General features: G+C 27.9%; 1 protein-coding gene across 3 annotated transcripts in view; it reads right to left on the bottom strand.

Moving 5' to 3' along the window:
- LOC111683480 (alpha/beta hydrolase domain-containing protein 17B) overlaps positions 1–23,295 on the bottom strand; it is a 145,435-nt gene that overhangs the window by 47,168 nt on the left and 74,972 nt on the right. The window contains exon 1 of one of the 3 annotated variants that reach the window (XM_046950305.1): positions 16,416–16,634. Coding sequence is in view for 1 of the 3 variants with exons in the window: in XM_023445552.2 (XP_023301320.1) it covers positions 16,603–16,686 (84 nt within the window). In the remaining 2 variants the exon portion in view is untranslated. Of the gene's footprint in view, positions 1–16,415; positions 16,687–23,295 lie in introns of those variants that run through there. The other 2 variants (XM_046950307.1, XM_023445552.2) reach the window with 2 other exon arrangements.

The raw sequence follows: 23,295 nt of genomic DNA on the forward strand, positions 1-23,295 counted from the left end.
AAAATTGCTACCTCAAGCCTTGGGTGGATTGCGGTTTGGCGGTACGTTTTAGAAAAATAAGGGGCTACCATATGAAGGATATCCTGAAAAACCTCCTTACACACCCGAAAATTTCGGCGGAACCTATAAAAAAGTCTTTAAAAGAAATAAAATGTGTACTTACTCTGAATCTGGGAGTTCCATCGGATTTGAATTGTCGCGCAATTATCTTCTTTGCAAACGTAAATCGTTATTTCTTTGAAGCACAAAACCGACGAACGAAAACATTATTAAAATAATTATAATATTTTTACAAGTCGGTAACAAAATACAAAGTGACTTGTTTGATTTTTGAATCGACTTCTATCGATAAACTGAATTAAAGAAAAATGTTTGTTTACGTAAATTATCAAAGACAACAACCACAGCAAACGTAAAATGACTTAGGAAATTTAAAAATAAATACTCAATAACATATCACTCGGAAAACGACAAAAATCGAGATAGTGAATTGGGTTATAAGTATGTTCAGCCCGAAGTAAGTGATGTGAAAGAGGAGTTTTTGATACCGACTGTCTTTTTTAACACACCATGGTGAAGGGTATATAGAACTATATAATATTCAATAATAATGGATTACTATTCTATTACTATGTAAACTAAATAGTAAATAGTGGACTTTAAAAATCAAAAAAGTTGTAAAAGTTCATATATTTTATGAACTTTTAATATTCTGCATGAAAATGATTTGGGAAAAAAGTCATGTTCGATTCATAAAACTTATTAAAAAATTCTGAGTTAGAAAAATAAAAATTTATTGATACCCCAATAAACCAAAGAACGGTGTTATCTTATACTTAAAAGCGATTGTGATATCATATTTTATTATTTTTAGAGAAAAAAACTAGCAAAAACGATATCATAATTTTATGGAAAAACGATATCATGGGGAAAGGTACCATTTAGCACATCAATACTTTCGTTCTCGATACGAGAACGACCATCACTAATGATAGTTTTATCACCTAAGTGATATCGTTTCGATATCGTTATAATAGTTTATTGGGACAGCACAAAAAGAAAGCAAATACTAAATAGTAACCCCCATATTCATAAACAAATTTTTATTTTATAAACGATTTATAAATCAAATTTCGTATAAAATAAAATTAAGAATATAGATTCGGAATTAGGTGAGAACACGTAAAAGTGAACTTTTTGGTACTTTTTCGTTATACAAAAGGTACTTTTTGAATTTTCTGTAATATTAAACCTAGAAACATCAAATTAAGTATGTAAAGACCGGATTAGGCCAGAACACATAAAAGGGAACATTTTGGTACTTTTCCGTTATACAAGAGGTATTTTTTGAATTTTCTATAATATTGAACCAAGAAATAAGAAATTAAGCATGTAGAGCCCAGATTAAATTAGAATGTATAAAATGGGACTTTTTGTCACTTTTTTAATTTAACACATCATGGTGAAGGGTATATAAGATTCGGCACAGCCGAATATAGAACTCTTACTTGTTTTGGCTCTTAAAGTCTGTTGGCGAGTATTAAAAACAAAAATTGCCAGGTTATCCCATGTTAGTTCAGAGAGAGCCCCCAATCGACCTATACCATCATATAGGTATAAATCCAAAGTTTAATTTAACATTACCTTAATGAGGTAAGTAATACGAAAGCACGCCATTAATGCAAACAACGCATAACTTGGAAACAGTTATACGGAGTAATACACTCAATTGGTGCGAGTGAGACGCAAAGCTTGGCAACAAATACAAGCCTGACCGTCCTTATAAAAAATGGCGATGACGAGAGAGTTGTTCCCCAACTCAGACCAGAATTACGACTGCAGAATTTTTGTAATATTTTTGTATTTCATATGCGTTTTTATGTAAAATTGAAAAAAATAACGAAGTACCGAACAAATACAGAACACTAATATAATAAATAAAGTATAATTTATATTGAATAGGGCTCTAAAATACAGTGCTGTTCCGTATAATACAGAACGACTGGTCACCTTACCTATTACACCCTCCAAGAATAGACCTATCAATGTTTTAAGAAAATCGGTTCAACAGTTTTGGCGTGATTGACGAACAAACAAACAAACGAACAGACTTAAGAGATTTTTAATATATATTAGGATTAATGCAATTTCATCATTCACTAGAGAATGAAAATAAGCACTTTTTATGCCCTTCACCTTCGTGAGAAGGGTTTATATAAGTTTGTCATTCCGTTTGTAATTTCTATAATATAATTTTCCGATCCTATAAAGTATATATATTCTAGATCCTTATAGATAGCGGAGTCGATTAAGCCATGTCCGCCTGTCTGTTGAAATCAGTTTTTGGAGGACCCCAGATATCGGCGAGATCCGAAACTTTAATAATTCAGTTAGACATGATTTCGAGAAGATCGCTACTTAAAATCAGCAAAATCGGTCTATAAATAACGGAGATATGAGCAAAAATCCGAGACAACCTCTGCAAATTTCATCAAAAAAGACATATTTTTTTCATGCTTTGTTAAAAAAGCAACAACAACAATGTGAATTGGTAAATTATGTATGTACATGTGTGTGTAGATGTATTTGGTTTTATTCAGCTATGTATTTTGTTTTGTATGGTTGGATGCTGTTGGCTTCATTGAGTTATGTTTTTCGTTTTTTGTGAATTCTGTTCGTATATTTGGATGTAGGTTGGTTTTATTGCATTGTTTATTTTGTTTTTCTGTGTTTTTCGTTATGTATGTTTAGATGTCTGTTGGTTTAATTGCTTTGTGTATTTTGATTTTTATTTCGTTTAGCGTTGTTGTTGGTTATTTAGTTTTGCTTTTGGTGTAATAATAATGTACTTAGTCGGGAAAAAATGTAAAATTTATAAAACTAATATGTTTGAAATACACTATGGTGAAGGGTATATAAGATTCGGCGCAGCCGAATATACACTGTTACTTGTTTATCTTAATGAAGGAAATTAATAATAAAAACGTATATGTAATTTCATTTACAATACGAAAATTTACAACTTTTTCTTTCTTCAGTTTTGATTAAAATAAAATGTCAAAGAAAAAAATATAGTTTCTTTTTCGTTTGTAAAAAATATAAAACAAAAAGTACGAATTTCCGCGAAGAAAATTTGAAAAGTTTTCTGAAACAGTTAAGTTCTCAAAATAGTGTATATTTCTCTCAGAACTAGTTTATGTGAAGATTGTGCGCACGATACAGGTCGCAATTTTCAACATAATTTAATGAAATTTGGCACATAGTCTTTATAGCACAAGGACGAACGCTATTGAAAATGGTTGAAATCGGTCATTATTTCGCCTTGCCCCCATACACTAGAATAGATCATTTGAACTCAAGATATAATTATAACCAAAATCATATTATATCAAGCAAAATCAGAAAAAACTTAGTTTTATAGAACTTTAAATGACACTACCGATTTTTTTAATGATCAGGCCTAATTTAACTACGATTGAATTCTTTAGAAATAATTTTGAAGTAAATTCCTATATCAAGCCTTTCAGTCTTGCATTATCATTTGATGTGTAAAGTCATAATTGTCTTGTTACTTTTGATATGCAACCAAAAATGTACGGTATTTTCCTTTTTTACACCAAGTAATTTTGTTTCTTGTTCCAAATTAAACTAAAAAAAAAATTAAGCGCAAAAACGTAGAAGATGTTGTTGTTACCTCTCAAGGTCACAGTATGAATAAGAGACAAGCAACTGCTAGTAGTTCTCTTAGAACTACAATTGCAAACTTTTTTACACCACTTCAAACTCTTGATAGTGATGATACAATGGTGATCATAAGGCTATGTCTCCTGAATGTCCAAGTAGAGAACTATATAAAAAAAATCGACAACGATCTCAACTAAAGAGTCCTAGAAAAAGAATACAAGCATTTAGTAATGGTACAAACAACAACAATAATTTCCCAAATACTCTAAATCAAAGTATGGGTACTCGTTCAAATACATCTAGAATGAATTATAATCAACAATTCAGTCAATCCACCAACACACAGTGGGGCAGAATGGATTTTTTTTGGAAATAAATCTGGCGTTTCTAAACGGCTGATCCGATCGGGATAAAATTTGGCGTGAGCGTAGCCAAGGAGTATTCGAGTTTTGAAGATGAACCCCGCAGATGCCCCAGGGACGGAGCTGTGGAGGCTAAAAGTAGGGTACCTACATGTAAAATTTTCAAACTCGTGCCATTTTTTTGTTTTTCACCCAAATACAAAGATACATACTACTTATCTCTTATAATATCCGAGTTATAGGCACTTAAAATTTAGTGATACAAAATTTACCATACCTTGGTCCGCCTTTTTTTTAATACCGGGCGTAATTTTGGACCAAATGGAGTTAGTTAGACAACAAAATTTCCAATAATATACAAAAAAATTTCAGATCAATATCAATTACAGATCTAAAAATATACGTTTTTAATTTAAAAATTCCAAAAATTTTAGATTTTTGCCGTTTTTTTGCCCAAAATGTGTCTTAACTCTTTTATTAATAAAATAAAATTTTCTTTAAGAACATATAACAATTTTATAGTTTTCTAAAAGGTATCTTTACGCAGAACGCTTTGGCGTAAAAAACTTGTCCTATTTTTTGAAAATGTTGCCACTGCGTCCTTCCGAATATGACCTATTTTTTATCAAAACTTCAACTTTGGGCGACATGTTCTAAAATCCCAAAGCTGGGATCAGAAAAATAAAAGCAGTTTTGGAAACCTCAATATGTTTTCTATTTACTCCAAAAGTATTTTCCCAGCCCTGAGAGAAATGTGGACCCTATGGGCAAAAATGTAAAAAATCCCATTTTTGGGATTTTCATTCCTATTTTTGTGAATTGCGGAATGCCCTTTGACCTTTTCAGTTTTTTTTGCATTTTCTTATTTGAAATGACAAATTTAACAAGCGTTGAAGATTTCATCGAGTTTTGTTCATAAATAAAGATTTTGTAAAAATTTTTACTTTTTACATTGCAAAATTTAAAATATATTGAAATATTTATACTTTGGCAACTAAAAAATGTCCAAGCATGTTTTTTTAAGATCTCGTCGAGCGCTTTCAGAAAATATTAAAATCTTTGTATTTGGGTGAAAACAAAAAAATGGCACGAGTTTAAAAATTTTAAATGTCGTAGGTACCCTACTTTGAGCCGCCACAGCTCCGTCTCTGGGGCATCTGCCAAATTTTATCCCGATCGGATCAGCCGTTTAGAATTTCCAGATTTATTTCCAAAAAATTTCCATTCTGCCCCACTGTGCAACAGTAATGTTAATAACAATAATAACGCTGTACGTAAAATTTCAAATTAAAAAAGACACAATAAAACGCCGAAATACCTGAACTTAATTTTCGGTCATAGAATCTAGTGACATACTCAGTGTTGAAAAGTTGAGTCAAAATCGTGAAATATTGCATTTTGAAGTTTAAACTGTTTCTGAGGTGATTTTTTAATATATAAATTTAAAAAACAAAACTCACACGCATAGAAAAGTAAATAAATAGATGAAAACAGAGTCTATTTGAATTATTATGCATATATATTTAGTTTATCATAATAAGTTCGTATATCTATGTGTGAAAACTTTTTTCAAAATTTAAAAAAATAAAATATCTCCTCATAAAAGTTCTTACTTTAAAACTCAATATCTTCCGATTTTGACCCAACTTTTCAAAACGGAGTATGCCACTAAATTCTACGACCCAAAATTAAGTTTAGGTGTCTCGGCGTTTTCCTGTGTCTTTTTGACATACTTACAGTGTAATTTGTTTTCATTTCAAGAATTAAAAGATCTTTGATTTAATAAAAAATCTAAAAAGCTGTAAGTCTCGTAAAGAGCAATTTCAGGTTGTTACCAACCTTGCCTTTAAATTTTAATATAAATGAACAATAAAATCAAGTTAATATCATAGAATGCCCGTAGTATTTGTACAAAAAAAGAACTTTTTAATTTCTTAGTGAACACAATGTTGACATTTTTCTAATATGTGAAAATTGGCCTGATAATAAATTATCTATTAGACATAATAGTTATTACTGTTATAGATTCGATCACCAAATAGGAGGAGTGGTTGTCATATTAATTAAGAAAAATATTTTTCATCAACCTTTACCACCAAAAACTACTGAAAGTATCGAAAACGTTGGTGTTAGAGATGTTATGGAAATGACTGTGTTGACATTTACTCTTGTTATTTTCCAGGAGGCACTACTGGTTCAGACATCTCAAAACAACTTAAATTTAAAACTGACCTGCGCAAGTTAACAGATACTAGCCATAAATACATATTAGGTGGTGATCTAAACTGCAGACATGTTTATTGTGGATGCATAAAAAATAACAAATGAGGCAATATACTCTATGAGAAAATTTAACTAAACCAAACACAAATATCATTTCCTCATGAATATACTTATATTTATTAGAGTATACAAACGATTAATCGTCGTTCGGTTAATCGATTAATTTTTGACGATTAATCGTGCGAATAAATGAAAATTGTCAATTTTCATATAACGAATAAACCGATTTCTATCAATTAACCGATTAAGAAAAACTCACTATTTAGCAGTAAAATTACTATATATTTTCTACAAAATTTAATATTTTTATAATTTTTTTTTTCTTTTCTTAATTTCTTAATCATTTTTCTATAATAAAGAAAATTTATTTGATGATTTTTGAAAAGAAATCATGGAATAATTATATCGCTTTTATTTCTACAACCAGTTTTTTTGGGAACATTGTTGTGTTCTTAAGTACATATTTCTAATAAGTTTTTCAGTAACAGTTATAGTTGAACTAGTGTTCAATGGAACGTATGAATTCTAGAACTCGTTGAAAATCTTCAATTTTTATGCTCCTGTAAAAGGACTTTAGAGTTTAAAAGACATCCGATTTCAAAAGATGGAATTCCAAATGTATATTAAAAAGTTGGTATTAATATTAATTTCAAATAAAGCTTAGTTCCTCTGCTTCAAAATAATATAATTTATTTCAAATCATCAAGATCATCAAGAAAGAATTGGAAATCTTAAAGAAAATTTGTCACAAAAAAGTAGTTAAAAGTTTTTGAGTCGAAAATGAAACCTTTTTAAATTTAATTTCTTTTTCATTTTTTCTTTAAGTGAGACAGGTAAATAATATAGATTCCCAGATTCCCAGCTTTTATTTGATACCAATATTAGCATTATAAAATACATATAAATATTTTAAATATTTGTTTGTAGTCCTTTAAACTTTGAAATCCTTTTATAAGGATATAAAAATCGAAGTACGCAATTCTATAAGTGGAATCTATTTTCACATGCTTATCAACTTTTCCATGTGTGAATGATTTTTTCAAAATTGTTACAGGGTGTAATATGAAGAAAATTATTGTAAAAAGCAATAGTAACATCCGAATAAGATGTTTAACATCACAATATCCCCACATTAATGACATGATCTCATCGCAATTTTACTCTAGTATAGTATATAATTTTTGTTTTAATAGCTTCAAATAGGTTTCTGTAATTTTTTCCTTCATATATAATAATAAATCTTCACTGTAAGTTTTGTACATATTCGAATTAAATAACACATTACTAAGTAGAAAAGGGACATAGCCCCAAAACTCTTTATACTTCAAGTCTCTTTTGAATGTTTGTATGTTTTAAGTTTATAGCGGACTATACGGCTAAACCGTTTTTCTTGCAATTTACACAATGCACATTGGGGCACAAGGTTGGCGATAATTGAATAATTAAAAATTATATTTACGAAAAAAAATTTATATTGCTGGAAAGCTGACATTTCCCTCCATGCAACCCCATCATTAGTTTTTTCCTGGATATTCATTTTTACCCTCAGGCGGAAGTTAAATTCGGAGAAAAATTCTAACAAAAAAATTATTAAATTCAGTTTCTTAATAAGTGTATGTTTATCATGAAGAAAAGAAGATAAAAAAGTCCAAATTTTTAACAAATTACAATAAAATAATTAGTTGTTAATACATGTGTAAAATTTTATAAACATTTACAGTGTCTCTCATAAGTATTCGAATTTAGGTATAATATGAAAAGAAACAAAATTTAATAACATATTTTGTATGCAAAATTAATAAATTAATTTATTAAATTCACTAGACAGTCCTTAGCTTTGATATCACGCTTTTTAAAACTTTAAAAATTCACATTTACTTAAATTAATTTAGCTTTATTTAAAAAAAATTCTTCTGTATTTCATATTTGACTATATTATACGAAACACAAAACTTAGAATCGAATGTTTTTTTTTTTTGCTAAAAATTTATTTAAGGGGTAACTATCAACCGAATCGATATAATTTTGGACCATTTGGTCAACAATTTTGGGATATTTGTACCATCTTTTTATGTAATATCATTAAAATGGCGAAATTTGTATTTTTTTCTCCTTTTTCCCAGAGATAAAACCAAAATTTGTTATTGGGATTTAATATACCCCTTGGGGTATTTAAAAATAATATTTTTTATTACAATAATCTGTATTTAAACGCTCCAAGATATAAAATTGGAATTATTCTTCTATCGCTAATTCAATTTATTGGAACTCAAGTCCATTTTTATAATACTAGGGTTAAAAATTTTCGGGGAAACTTGTCTTCTATATATTGTTTTAGATATCAGCTGTTATACATTTTAAGTTTTCAATATATTGTGGATGTTTATAACTTCAAAGCATGCCTCGAAGAAACGCCATTTAATATAGTGGAATTATTATTTTTATAACCAATGGCCTCTAGGCTGAATGTCACCATATCATTATGGTCTAACTCAAAAATATTGATATCTGTTTAAATATTATCTACTATGATCAAAATAAACCCAAAATTTTGAACACACAGTGTTGTTGTAATGGGCAACACAATCGTGAATGTTATGAGTAGTAAAAACTAAAATCTACCGTATAGAATGACGTTTTGTTAAGGCATGATTTGGAGTTGTACACCGCTACGATGTCTTGAAAAAATATCTACAATTATATATACTAGCCAACTTTGTCGGAAAATATGGATCCTAGTGGTACGAAAAGGGACTTAAGATCCAGATAATTCAATTAGAAACAGAAGAACGATACCAAAAATATATCATGGAATGTTTAAAAACAAATCCTTATAACAAAGATTATTATTTTTAGATACCTGAAGGAATCTATTAAATCCCAATATTAAATATTGGTTTTATCTGTGGAAAAAGAGAAAATTGGCAAATATGGTCAAAAATCGTAATTTTAATGATATTATAAGAAAAGATGGTACAAATGCTCCAAAATTGTGGACAAAATGCTCCAAAAATATATCCATTCGGTTGATATTCGATTCTAATTTTTATGTTTCGTATAATATTGTCAAATATGAAATACAGAAAAAATTCGTATACTTTTGTGACGTAATTTTATGGACTATTTTTAAATAAAGCTAATTTAATTTAAGTAAATGTGAATTTTTAAAGTTTTAAAAAGCGTGATATCAAAGCTAAGGACTGTCTAGAGAATTTAACAAATTTATTTATTAATTTTGCATACAAAATATGTTATTAAATTTGGTTTCTTTTCATATTATACCTAAATTCGAATACTTATGAGAGACACTGTATGTAAAAACGGAATCAAATTTGTTATTATAAAAAAGCATAATATATTATTTTTTTTTTATTATTAAGAAAACTAAAAAGCAAATATAGTAAATAATTCTCCAGAATTCTCCTACAATTCGTTACACAAATTATTCATCAATGTGTATATTAACACATTCAATATCAAAATGTCGCCACAAATTGCCTATCTGAGAACTTGACCACTTAAACCCATTTCCCACCCAATGTAAAATTTTATTCATATTAATTGTTATATCACGGTATGTATTACAAGAATTTACAAAATTCATGTAAAATACATTTTGTAGCTTGGACTCTTATTTGTTGCTAGAAATTAGTAATACGCCGAATATTATGTATTCAGAGTTGCCAAAGTGCATTTTTAATTAATTCTTTTAAACTATGGTTAGAACATAAACAATAATAGATATAATCAAATTGAACTAAATTAATTTCAGGGATAATTAATTTTTCGATTATTCTAAAATAAAACTAAAGTTTTTTGAAAATATAACATAATCATTGAGAAAATCTTTGCAGTTTAATTATTTGTATAGAGTTATTTTAACACACGGGACATCTAATTAAATTTCTTTGAGAGATATGTAAAGTTTTGAATCAGTTTAAATGTATATTGTTTCTGAATTTTTAAATTTTTACTTTAAAGTACACCAAATTCTGCTTTTACAAAATTTTATTTTCAGCGTTATGGTGTATGTCAGATTTGTTCCTAAATAAACATATAAAGGTTTTATTAGACGACATGTATTTTACATATGTACTGTCACTTTTTTATTCATATGTATATCCAAATGTATAACATATGTATCACACCTGTCTGTTTTTTCCATATGCCATAACCTATAAATGTAATCAAATCTGTCTTTTTAATATATAAAAATTAATACAATTATAAATGTGTTTATTAAAAAGTAAATTTACTTACTTTTTCATGTTTTTTATTAATTTTCTTAAATTGTATTTCAAAAAAAACAGCGTTGTGATTATGTTTGTCACACAAAAATAGAGCACGCTCTAATCGAAAAGTTTACATATCTATTTCCACATGTGTTTTACATATGCAATGTTTCATATGTATCAAACGATATGTATAACTTTTACAGATGGAAATTTTGACAGTACATATGTAAAATACCTACAGGAGAAATTCTCTTTTCATTGATACAAAACACTTATATAAAAACCTTGTAGTTTATTAGTCGCCATGTTTTAAGTACTTTTGCCCCAATGTGCAATGTATGGATGAAGCTATAGGCTTTTTTATGTCCCGATCAATAAAAAGATGGGGGTATGAAAAACTTTAACAGTCATAACTGTTTTAAAAATGCACGTATAACGATGAAATTAAACATAAATAAGTTTCATATGGGCCAAGTTATTTCCAACAAGTTATGAGGATTGGTCCATAATTGACCGTACCTCTCACATGACGCCCATTACTTCCTTAAAAATAAGAGTATAGTCATGAAACAAAAGCAATATTTTTCTCTCTATCAATTTTAGACTGTTGAAATTTTGTACGATTATCTTCAGAATCACTTTATACATTGAAAAGGCAAGGACAGGGGCTGCGGTTAATCCCTCTTCCAATTTTAGTACCCAAACTTGTAGAGTATTCTGTTAAAAATTTCATGTAATTTGTTTGTGAGTTGTTTTAGAAAATTGATTTGTCGTGGGATGTTTTTACACCAAAATTACCCAAGAAACTGGTTTTCGTTATTAGAACACTACTGTCTACCACATTAAAATAGGGCGTAATTAAATATAAAGGTGAATGTGTGTTTGGTTGTATGTAGGACCACACTATTCCGAAACTGAATTGCTTGAAAATATTCTTCAAAAATTTTCAATATACATACTACATATTAGTGAAATGTATGTAAAGCCAAAAATCGATTTTAAATTTTTTCGATTAATTATTTTAATTTCCATTTTTAAGTCGACTAAGAATTTTATATATAAAGATTTTTCCATTTTTTTAATTAAAAACAATTAAAAATCTATATTCATTCGAATCTGATTAATATATTACATGTACCTCAAAAATGGTGCTTAACATTCGTAAAATATACATTGTTGTTTTTATCATATCAATATGTATATGTTCTTTATGTAGAAAAAAAAACAATTCCGTTGTTTATTTTGAAAAAATGCAAAAATGAAAAATGAAAAAATGCTCTGTTATTCTAATACAATTTTTATATTCAAAAGTTTAAGATAAGATAGAGCATTTTTTTAAAGAAATGCATTTTTGAAATACATTTTTAAATTTGTTCAGTTGAAAAAGTTTTAAAAGTGCATAAATCAATTATTTGAAGCATTTTATGCAAAATATAAAAATATTTTGTTGTGACGTGCATTACATCTATTTTTGTCGATTTTTTAAAATATTTTATATTGGAAAATTGTTAAATATTATTGATATTTTATGCATTTAACAGAATTTAAAACCGTTTAAAATACTGTTCTAAATTGGGATGCAAATATTTTAATTCGATTACAACTACACTTTAATAATTAATTTAGAAATAATGCATATTTTCTACATTTTACTCCATGTTTAACATATCTTGTAAGTGCATTATTGATGAATTTATATAAGATTATTAAAGTATGGCAACTCTGCCTGAATAAACTCAGCCGGTCATTATTTCTTTTTTGCGTTTTCTATTTATAGTCAATAAAAAAGAATATAATAATTCCTGAATGAAATTTGGATCTGGATATTTATTTCAGCTGGATTAAATTAATAAACTATCAATTATGTGGATATTGTTTTTGTTAAGGTTACAATTTTAATGTGATTGCTGCCTTTATAAGCTGATTGCTGCTGTTGCTTTTTCTGCAGCCGTTGCTGTTTTACAAGTAAAAATTCTTAATAAGAGCTATAGATGTGGGACTTGCTCCCAAAACATTGTAAAAAGACAAGCTAGTATTCAATGTAAAGCATTGAGGATTGGTTTCATGTTAAATGTACTGATGCTGATGATGAAATCCTTACATTGCTTAAGAAGGTTAAGTCACTATCATTTACTTGTGATAGTTGCTCTGCTAATCCCCACAAGGTCCCAGGGAAGGGTTTGCATGATGAGATTAGTGGTATTAACAAGAAGATGGATATGTTCATTCATAAGAATCAATATGATTTGAATGAAATGAAGAATATGTTTTCCAAAGGGGTTGATGACTTGAAGGCAGAGATGTTGTCTTGTCGTAAGGAGTTACAGGCAGAGAAATTGACTTACAGCAAACTTATCAACCGAGTAGATTTGTCTACAGCAACTAAAATATCTGCTCTTGTACTAATTTTATTATAAGTGGCCTACCTTTGGGTTTAGATGATCTGATTGCCCCTGTTATTAAAATTGGCTCCATATACAATGTTTCCTTGTCTACTGATCAGATACAGCATTCTTGTGAGACTTAATAGTGTTTTTCTGAGAGGTAAAATCATGAAGGAATATTTCAAGAAACGCACCTTGAGTCATCGGTGGGAATATTCGCGTTTACTTAAATGATAATTTTTCTCCGACGGCGAGTAGGCTTAATGCTATATGCAGGCGTCTGCTACTTTTGAAAGCGATTAATAAATTCAAAATTTTTAATAAGGATTTTTCTACTTTATTTAAATGAGGACTCAAAGCCCCCAAGATAAATTTCCACTCTCCTTTCTTAAAAATGTTCAGATGAATATTAAAGTTCTTCGGGCAAAATTTTATACTGAGGGGAACTTTTTATAGAAATAGGGTCAATTATGTCCTGATCCTCATAAAATTGGAAAGAAAAAATTTGGTTTATATAAAACTGATATTTTTAATCAAGTAATGGACGTTTGTCATTTTCTGAATATATGAGACTAACACGATTTTGGCTCCTATAATTATGTAGAATTTTCTTACTATACGGTATTTGGATACATTTTATTAGAGATTAAATTATTTTGTGAAAGGGACGTTATATTAAAGTGGTAAAATTATATACGGATATAGTCCATTCTCAAAAATGAACTCCATCAACTAAAAATATTTTGGCAAATTGGCTAAGATCCCAGTCTATGCTTTTATGGATTTAAGTCCAACATTTCGATGTGTTACAAACGGTGTAAAAATTTCCTGATGAGTTAATCTTATATACATACATATACCTATATTGTCCCATTTTCAATAACAAACTCCATTCTAATGTTAAAGGAACTCAAATACATATCATAATATTGAATTAATTTATACTCTATTACATTAATTAATAAATACTAACATTAAAGTAGTAACAAAATTAAAAGACAAAAGGAAATAGTAATACAAAAAATACGGAAATTTCATCAATATATTAATATAACAAATTAAATTAAATTCATATTGATACATATAATATTCTTTAATACAATAAAAATAATAAAATAGAAATATTTTGAACATATGTATTTTCTATTTGTTTGGAATATTTTTATAAACACTTTTTGAGGTTTTAGTGCATATTAAAGCATTCACGGAGTGACTGTTAAACATTTGCACTATTTTATTATACTGCAAAATTTTCACTACCACTATTTTTTTAGTCGTAGTTTAAATATATTTAAATATTTTTTTAGTGGTAGTTAAAATATGTTTCACTACCACTATAGTGATAAAAAATAGTGGAATATCAAAATTTCGTCACTTTAGTGGAATTTAGTGGAAACCTTAGTGCACTAAATATTTAATGCATTAAAAAAAGTCAGATGGAAACAGATGTTTCACTTTTTGGGTTGTGTTTACATAAAAATACATCCCTGATATAATGCGATCTGCTTGTTTTTTTTAATCATTTCAAAAAATGAATACAACTATAAAATTTTTCATCCGTATTCTCTCTCAATGTCTGAAACGACACAGCCAATGCGAATTCTGATAATTTTTTTCTTAATTCGCCTGGTTTTCCTAGCTGTCAAAGTTTGTTATTGTTTAAATTTTTATATTTAAAAATGGCCGTTAAACAGAGAAAAACTTCGTTAATATTTTCAATTTTTTATGTAAAAATCTTAAAATGCCAAGCATCTCTTAAACAAATATCATTTTATTTAAATAATGGCATAATTGGTATGTATGCAAATATGTTATTTAAGAAAAATATTTTTTCTATTAAATATAAACATATTACACAATATTGTTTTATATTGTATATTAATATTGTGTAGATAATCACGTTATCTACACAATATAAAAATTTGTGAGGAAAATATATTCTGAATTGGATAATGTTTGTTTCAAACGAAAAATTCTATTCCGGCAGCTTAATTTGCAAAATTTAAGTAAGTGCCTTAAGTTAAGTAAAACTTAATTTTTTGTGAAAAATAAACATAAAAAAGTACATATTCATGAAAATATTATATTACGAATGAATATTTGTTGCGAATGGATAATTCTACTCCGTCGGAGTAATTTTTAATATTTGGCCATAATGTAGCAGCCGCCGGACGGGTAAATACCTCATATGGGTTTTGTTATATAAAGCGTTCCGGATAAAATTTTGCCCGAAGAACTTTAATATTCATCTGAACATTTTTAAGAAAGGAGAGTGGAAATTTATCTTGGGGGCTTTGAGTCCTCATTTAAATAAAGTAGAAAAATTCGTATATCTGATCATTAATGTATTATTTTAGAATTTAAGTAAAATATATGTTCATAGGCTTTATATTACATGGATGGAATAATAAATAAATAAAAATTATATATATTTTATGGACATTTGAATTAACTTAAACTAAAAAATAAAAATATTTTCAAAATATCGTGAAAAATAATAATTTATATAATATAAAAACTACAAAGTTTTGATTTATGATATTTTAAATACTTTCAACAGGGAGAACAATTTTGAATGCGGTCTCAAGGTGCACTTGCATCAAAAATGTAGATTAGTAATGTATTTTAAACGGTTTTAAATTATGTTACATTAATAAAATATCAATAATATTTAAAATTTTTCCAATATAAAATTTTATAAAATATCGACAAATATATCTGTAATACACGTCACACAAACATAAGTGTAAAATAACTTGTATAAAATTTTATAATTAAGTTAAAAATTGTTTTCGAGGGACATTTTTTAAATGGCACATTTCAGACTTGAAAAATGGGAGTGGTTTTTTAGGTTGCAAAGTTAAATTTGCAATTTATTTTGTAACAATAATAGTTTCGGGTTTAAATTTAGAAAATAAATTATTTTATATTTTAAAAAAATATTCTTTTATATGCATTTTTAATAATGCAGATTTATATGGAGATTTTTTTCCAAATTGTAAGTAATATTTTTAATTATAAGAATACTGAAGATTTAATTTTATTGCACACAGCTGGTGAGGAGCCTTTATGGCAGCAATCTTCATGCCCTATGGCACTTTTATCTATTTAATTCACAAGTGTTGAAGAAATTGAATATAAAAATTGCAAAAATACAAACCTCGTACTCTCCAATCTAACTAAATTAGATAAAATTAGAATAAGGACATTGTTAACATTCCCATATTCTGTTCGTTCCGAAAATGCATGTCATTAGAAGTAACATTTAGAATTTGGATAAAAAATGTATTCACAATTAATAAATGTATTAAGTAACCGATAGGTTAAGGATCTTTTTTGTAAAACACACACTATGTAATTCTTATTAGCATAATTAAAGTTTTTGATGGCAATTATATGCACGTCTAATTTTCGTTTCATAAAAACGTTAAAAAAGTTAAACATTGGATTTGAGTTTTATGTCTTACCATCTAGTTCATTTTTATCAGATTTTAATTTTGTCCTTGGTGATGACGATACTATTAACGAAGTTGAAGCACCATGTGTTTCTTGTTTACTTGGAATGGCAGAAGTTGAAGCAGCTTGGTTTTCTGAAGATATAGTTGCTTCGGGCATTACGGCTTTATTTGTTACTTCTGCCGAAGTCTTTAATTGTCATTTGACCAATTCGACAGTCAAAAATCTTTTTAATCGCTCAAAATATTGGGAATGTAGTTCCACATCATTATGTCCAGCTCCCTGTAAAAAAAGAATTGTATTAAAAACAAAAAATATATCTGACTATTTGTATTTTTCAATTTAACTTTATTTTTGAAGCTGATTGATTTTAACACTTTCCGTGGTTTTGTCAAATATATTCGACATTACAGTAGACTATGTTTTAAGGAATTTTTTTGAGTATAAATTTTAACTTTAGTTTTAATTTTCTTCTTTTAGATTAAAGTATTTTTAAAGCAGGTTTTAAGAAATTATCACTAATGACTACTTTTGAAAAAGTACTTTTTAACAACATAAAAACAGCTTCATTTAATGGCCGAAAAATAATATTTTGCTAGATGGACTTTACGAATTTAAATTGTATTGTTTTAAGTGTAAGAAGACATTTTACAAAACAATATTTATAAAAAATATTGGTGGTACTTCTTGGTGACAGTTTTTCGAATGTCGAATCTATTCGACATTTAACTTTGATGTCTTATACTTCACTAGGTATAACTCTAATTCAAAAAATGTTAAAAAACAGAAACATGGTAAAATCATAAAATTTGAAAAATCTTAGCATAACTCAATAATTACCTACACCAAATATTTAAATTTTTTTCATGCTCAAACGAAAATTGTAAACAAATAAAACACATAAAATTTGTTATTTTACTTGCTTGTTTATAAAAAAAAAGAGCAGAGCAAGGAAATGAACAGCTATATTACAATTAGAACCGTTTTTTTTATAAGAAAATTTGATTTTTATAAGAAAAAATTGAAGAAAGATTGTGTTATGTTTAAAATAATTTTGTTTTAAACTAAAAAGCAATGATTAAAAAATTGTTTTAAATAAAAAAACAAACAGTCGTAATATTTATTCTCCTTTTATTTATATTTATTTGATTTAATATCTTATATTAATAGTAACACATGGCGGAAAATGCACATTATAATAATCCCGTTTTTGCAATTTTGCAATATTTTTAGCAAAATATTGTGAACATATAAGAGAATAATAAGACGATCGCCAGAGAGAGCGATACAAATTTAACAGCTTGATTACAATTGGGATCGCTGTCGACTAATCACACAAAAAGAGCGAGCGACGAATTAAAATTAAGCGTCTGTCGCCAGACCACATTTTTTTGACTTTTATAAAAAAATCAAAGCAAAATAATGTTTTGTTCAAAAATTTTTTTATGAAATAACAAGTAAAAGTTCTATATTCGGCTGTGCCGAATATTATATACCCTTCACCATGGGCTAACATGCTTAATTTCATGTTTCATAGAAAATTCAAAAAAAGTGTCTTTTGAAAAAACGAAAAAGTACGCAAAAGTTCTCTTTTATGGGCCCTCACCTACTTCAGACTCTACATACTTAATTTCATATTTCTAGGTTCTATATTAAAGAAAAAAGTACCTTAAAAAAAATACCTAAAAGTTCACTTTTTCCGGTTCTCACCTAATCGACTGTACATCAGCGTTGCGCGTTCATATTGTTCTAATTACGAAGGTTTTTGGCATTTCACACTTACACAAACCGATCGTAAATAAAATTCATAGCATGAGCGTAAAAATTACAAAAATTATTTTTTCGACAAAGCAGCATTCTCAAAAGGTATCAGTTAAAAGTTTATGATTTATTTAGGTCTGCTTTCCTGTGATAAATGAAAACTAAAATTTGTAAGTTTTTGTGCTCCATCGTTTTTTATTGCTATTTAAAAATTTTGGCATTGAAAAAAATAATAGAAACGATTCACAGTATTACACTGGGGACATAAGCTGAGATTTTTAAACTACGTTTAGTACTTATTTTTAAAAATTTTAATTATAAATTAAATTCTTAATATAAAAGTATACATTTTACTTTAATTTTTATGTTAACATTTGATTTTTCGAAGCTTGATTGACCATATGAATTCTGAAAGCTGAATCACGGTCCCGACTTTCAAGTTTCTTAAATAAGAATTAATTAAGATAGTGAAAGAAATGTCTTCTAATGGTTAAATTATCTAAAAAAATAGTTTTTGAGAAGATTTCGAAAGAAAATGTTTTGAACCCACTTATAGATAAGGACAATCCATCGATTTATGGGCCAAATTTCGAGCAATATTTCGCTATTTTGCAATTCGACCTGTTCTTGGTGGTTAAAAATGGACATAAATGTCAAAGTATATTGATGGACTTGTGAAATAATGCGAAATGAAGTTAAATTTAACACAAAAAGTTCACAAAACCTAAAAAAATTTTAAAATTCAGTTTGAATTGTAGGTAGTATACTGTAACGTAAGATATACCCCATTTACACATACACAAAATCTAGTACTTATGAGATTTCGAGCGAAATCTAGTTGATTTTAACTAAATTTCCCATACAAAACAAAATCTACTTCGTTACTAGATTTCGTTAAAATCTACTCAAAATCTAATAGTATTTAGTGATGCAACTCTGTTTTTTCCTGAATAATACTAAAAAATACGACGCTGTTCAAGAAAAAAGAGAAAAACAAAATGAGGAAATAATTAATTAAAATTAGAAAAGGTAATGAAAAAAAAAACATATTTTATTTCCCTTGTTTAAAACCATTCTGTTTTATTTTTTGCAATAGATCGTATTGGGTATATACTAGTATTAATTCCCAAACAGTACTATACCTAAATTTAAAATTAATTTTTGAAATTTTTACATTACTTAAAATTTTAGTTTTAAATTCAACTTATTTTACCTGTCCATCAAGATATATTTATATTTAAGCCCCTTTTTAACCAGCAAGAACGGGTTGAATTGCCAAAATGTGAAATATTTCTCAAAATCAGGTCCAAAAATCGGTGGATAATCGTTATCGATAAGCGGATTCAAAATTTCTTCGGCTCGAAATCATTCTAAGAACTAATTTTTAAGTAATTTATTTTTATTTATTTATTTATTTATTTACATCAATACATTGAAAGCCTTCTTGGCCAATAATACATGTATCGTTAGATCTATATTCATTTAAAAAGAAAAAAATATTATTAACACTACTCAAACCCATCAAAAACCGGAAATATAATATAACACATAATTTTGAGTATAACTTTATTAATTGTAATAAGTAGAGTGAAAAATGAAAATGAATATGAAAACAGTCTTATACCCCATTTACACATACACGAAATCTAGTACTTATAAGGACGCTGCACAAGAAAAAAGAAAAAAATAAAAGAAGCAAAAACATTTAAATGTCAATAAAATTTTTAAAAATTTAAAAACATGAATGAAAAGTTTATTTAAAATAAAAGGTAATGTTATATTAAATATCAATTTTTTTATTAAATACAAAATTTTAATAAATATCCCATTTCTTCTTCTAACTTTTCAATTAAACACAATTTCAAGAAATATTAGCAAAAATGAAATCTTCCTAAATGTCAAAAATAGTAAGTATAAACGGTATATATTTATATAGAGATTTTACCTGAAATCTAGTAGATTTCGTTCATGTGTAAATGGGGTATTACACAGTGGGGCAGAATGGAAATTTTTTGGAAATAAATCTGGCATTTCTAAACGGCTGATCCGATCGGGATAAATTTTTAAACTCGTGCCATTTTTTTTGTTTTTCACCCAAATACAAAGATTTTTATATTTTCTGAAAGGGCTCGAGATCTTGGACATACTACTTATCTCCTATAATATCCGAGTTAATGGCATTTAAAAATTTAGTGATACAAAATTTACCATACCTTGGTCCGCCTGTTTTTTAATACCGGGCGTAATTTTGGACCAAATGGATTCAACAAAACAAAATTTCCAATAATATACAAAAAATTTCAATATCATTTACAGATCCAAAAATATACGTTTTTTAATTTAAAAATTCAAAAAATTTTAGATTTTTGCCGATTTTTGCCCAAAAATATGTGTTTCTATATATAAAAAGTCCCCTTTTATGTGTGCTGACTTAATCCGGGCTCTACATACTTAATTTCATGTTTCTAGGTTTAATATTATAGAAAATTCAAAAGGTACCTTTTTGTAGAACGCAAAAGTACTAAAAAGTCCCCTTTTATGTGTTCTCGCCTAATCCGGGCTCTACATGTTTCTCATGTTTCTAAGTTCAATATTATAGAAAATTCAAAAAATTACCTTTTGTAGAAGGAAAAGTACCAAAAAGTCCCCTTTTATAGGTTCTTACCAAGCCAAGGCCCTACATTCTAAATTTCACGTGATTTGTTTTTTTACTAATATCTTCGTCATTTATGGGCCGATTGGGCTGATTTTAAATAGCGTTCTATTCGATCGTATTTCCGATAGATTTATTGCAAATTCGGATCTAGCAGATATCTTGGGACTTCTGAAAACTGATTTCAACATACACACACGCTACGTTATCTATAAGGATCCAGAATATATATACTATATAGGATTTCTTAAACTGCGTTTTGTATTTATTTTTAAAAATTTGAATTGAAAATGATATTCCCAATATCAAAATATACTGCTTCCTTGGTTCTTTATGTTAACGACTGTTTTTTCATCGCCTGGTTGACCATATGAGTCTGACGGCTAAATTGGAGCCACGACTTTAAAATTTTCTTTAATAAAAAGTTAAAACAGTGAAAGAAATTGTTTAACATTGCTATGTCAACATTGGTCATGTTGATTCAGTTTTTAATGGAATCAGTTTCATACTAAGAAGATTGTATGCCCTAAAGTCATACACACCTTTTCATATCAGACATAGATTAGCACATTCCTTACTTATGTCGGAAGTAAACTATTGTCTTGAAGTTTATTTTGGAACATTATCCAGCAATTTTGATCGTCTTGAGAGAATTGTAAGGAGAATTGTTCGTTATGTGTTCAATCTTCGATTGAATGATCATGAACTTGATACTGAAGCTGTTTCTAAATTTTTAGGCGTTAACTTTAATGATTATGTAAAATTAAGGCTTTTGCTTCAATTAGACAACAAACTCTTAACTCTTTTATTAATAAAATAAAATTTTCTTTAAGACATATAACAATTTTATAGTTTTCTAAAAAGTATCTTTACGCAGAATGCTTTGGCGTAAAAAACTTGTCCTATTTTTTGAAAATGTTGCCACTGCGTCCTTCCGAATATGACCTATTTTTTATCAAAACTTCAACTTTGGGCGACATGTTCTAAAATCCCAAAGCTGGGATCAGAAAACTGAAAGCAGTTTTGGAAACCTCAATATGTTTTCTATTTACTCCAAAAGTATTTTCCCAGCCCTGAAAGAAATGTGGACCCTATGGGCAAAAATGTAAAAATCCCATTTTTGAGATTTTCATTCTTATTTTTGTGAATTGCGGAATGCCCTTTGACCTTTTCAATTTTTTTTCCTTATTTGAAATGACAAATTTAACCAGCGTTGAAGATTTTCATTCCTAATTTTGGGAATTGCGAAATGCCCTTTGACCTTTTCAATTTTTTTTGCATTTCCTTATTTGAAATGACAAATTTAACCAGCGTTGAAGATTTCATTGAGTTTTGTTCATAAATAAAGATTTTGTCATATATTACATATTTGTTAAATTTCTAAAACTATGATTTATATCAAAATTTTAATAGGGTCGCAGATAGCTACAACAATTTAGTCCATATTTATCCCTTAATATCTTTTTAGTTAGATATGGAAATTCTCGACCCTTTACAAAAAATTTCAAGCCAATATCTCAATTACATTCAAAAATATGTTCATTTAAACCTGTGTCCATTAATTTCATATTTTTCATATTTTAGTATTAAATATGACAGGACATGTTTAAATCTTATATTTACCTATTTTCTATTTGTTTGCTTATCCTTATAATTGAAAGGTCCTATTATGCTTAAATTTTCAGAAATTTATAACTATTTTTTACCTAAATTTTTTCGACAGATCATTTCGTTCTGTTTCGTTTATGATCATGTAGGTAAAAATATACAGGTAATGATAATTTCGATTCATTCACTAATAAGAAATATCAATGACTGAATTACAGGTTATAGTAATATAGTCCTAAATGTTAATAGGTAGACAGTTCGTAATTTTTTACTTTGGAATACCTGTATCGGAAATGACAAGAGTGTATCTTCAAAAGGGCCAGAAAGAATTGAAGACATTTCAAATTATATAAAAACTTCATATAGTACAAAAGTAGACAAAACAGGCATATCAAAAATTGAAAACTTTTTAAAACTTTTTGATGTAAAAAGTAAGTCTGTGGATGGAAATCAAAAGAAATTTCGATTAAAATTTTGAAAACTACTACGGAAATCTCAACCTACAACACATCAGCAGGAGCGCCTTGCAAGTCATACGAAGACTTATGTTCAAGGTCAAAAAAAGAGGGTCACACAAAAACTTTTTTCAATATCAAATGGGGAAATTGCTGATACATTTAACGAAATGCTGAAAAAGGAAACCAACCTATGGATGCCGTACATATTGCAACTATTCTTCCTAATGCATCACCAAAACGACTTAAGCGAAGTGTAGAAAGTATACCAACTCCAACATCATAATCAAATTTTACTGAAGAGGGAGCAATAGCGCTTATGTGGGAACTGGGTCTCAGTCGAAATAAGTACCAAATATTAAGGAAAGCTCTGCATGAAAAAGGACACAATATATTACCATCATACAAGGCGAT

This window comes from Lucilia cuprina, chromosome 4 (genome assembly GCF_022045245.1).
Source record: "Lucilia cuprina isolate Lc7/37 chromosome 4, ASM2204524v1, whole genome shotgun sequence".
Taxonomy (NCBI): Eukaryota; Metazoa; Arthropoda; class Insecta; order Diptera; family Calliphoridae; genus Lucilia; species Lucilia cuprina.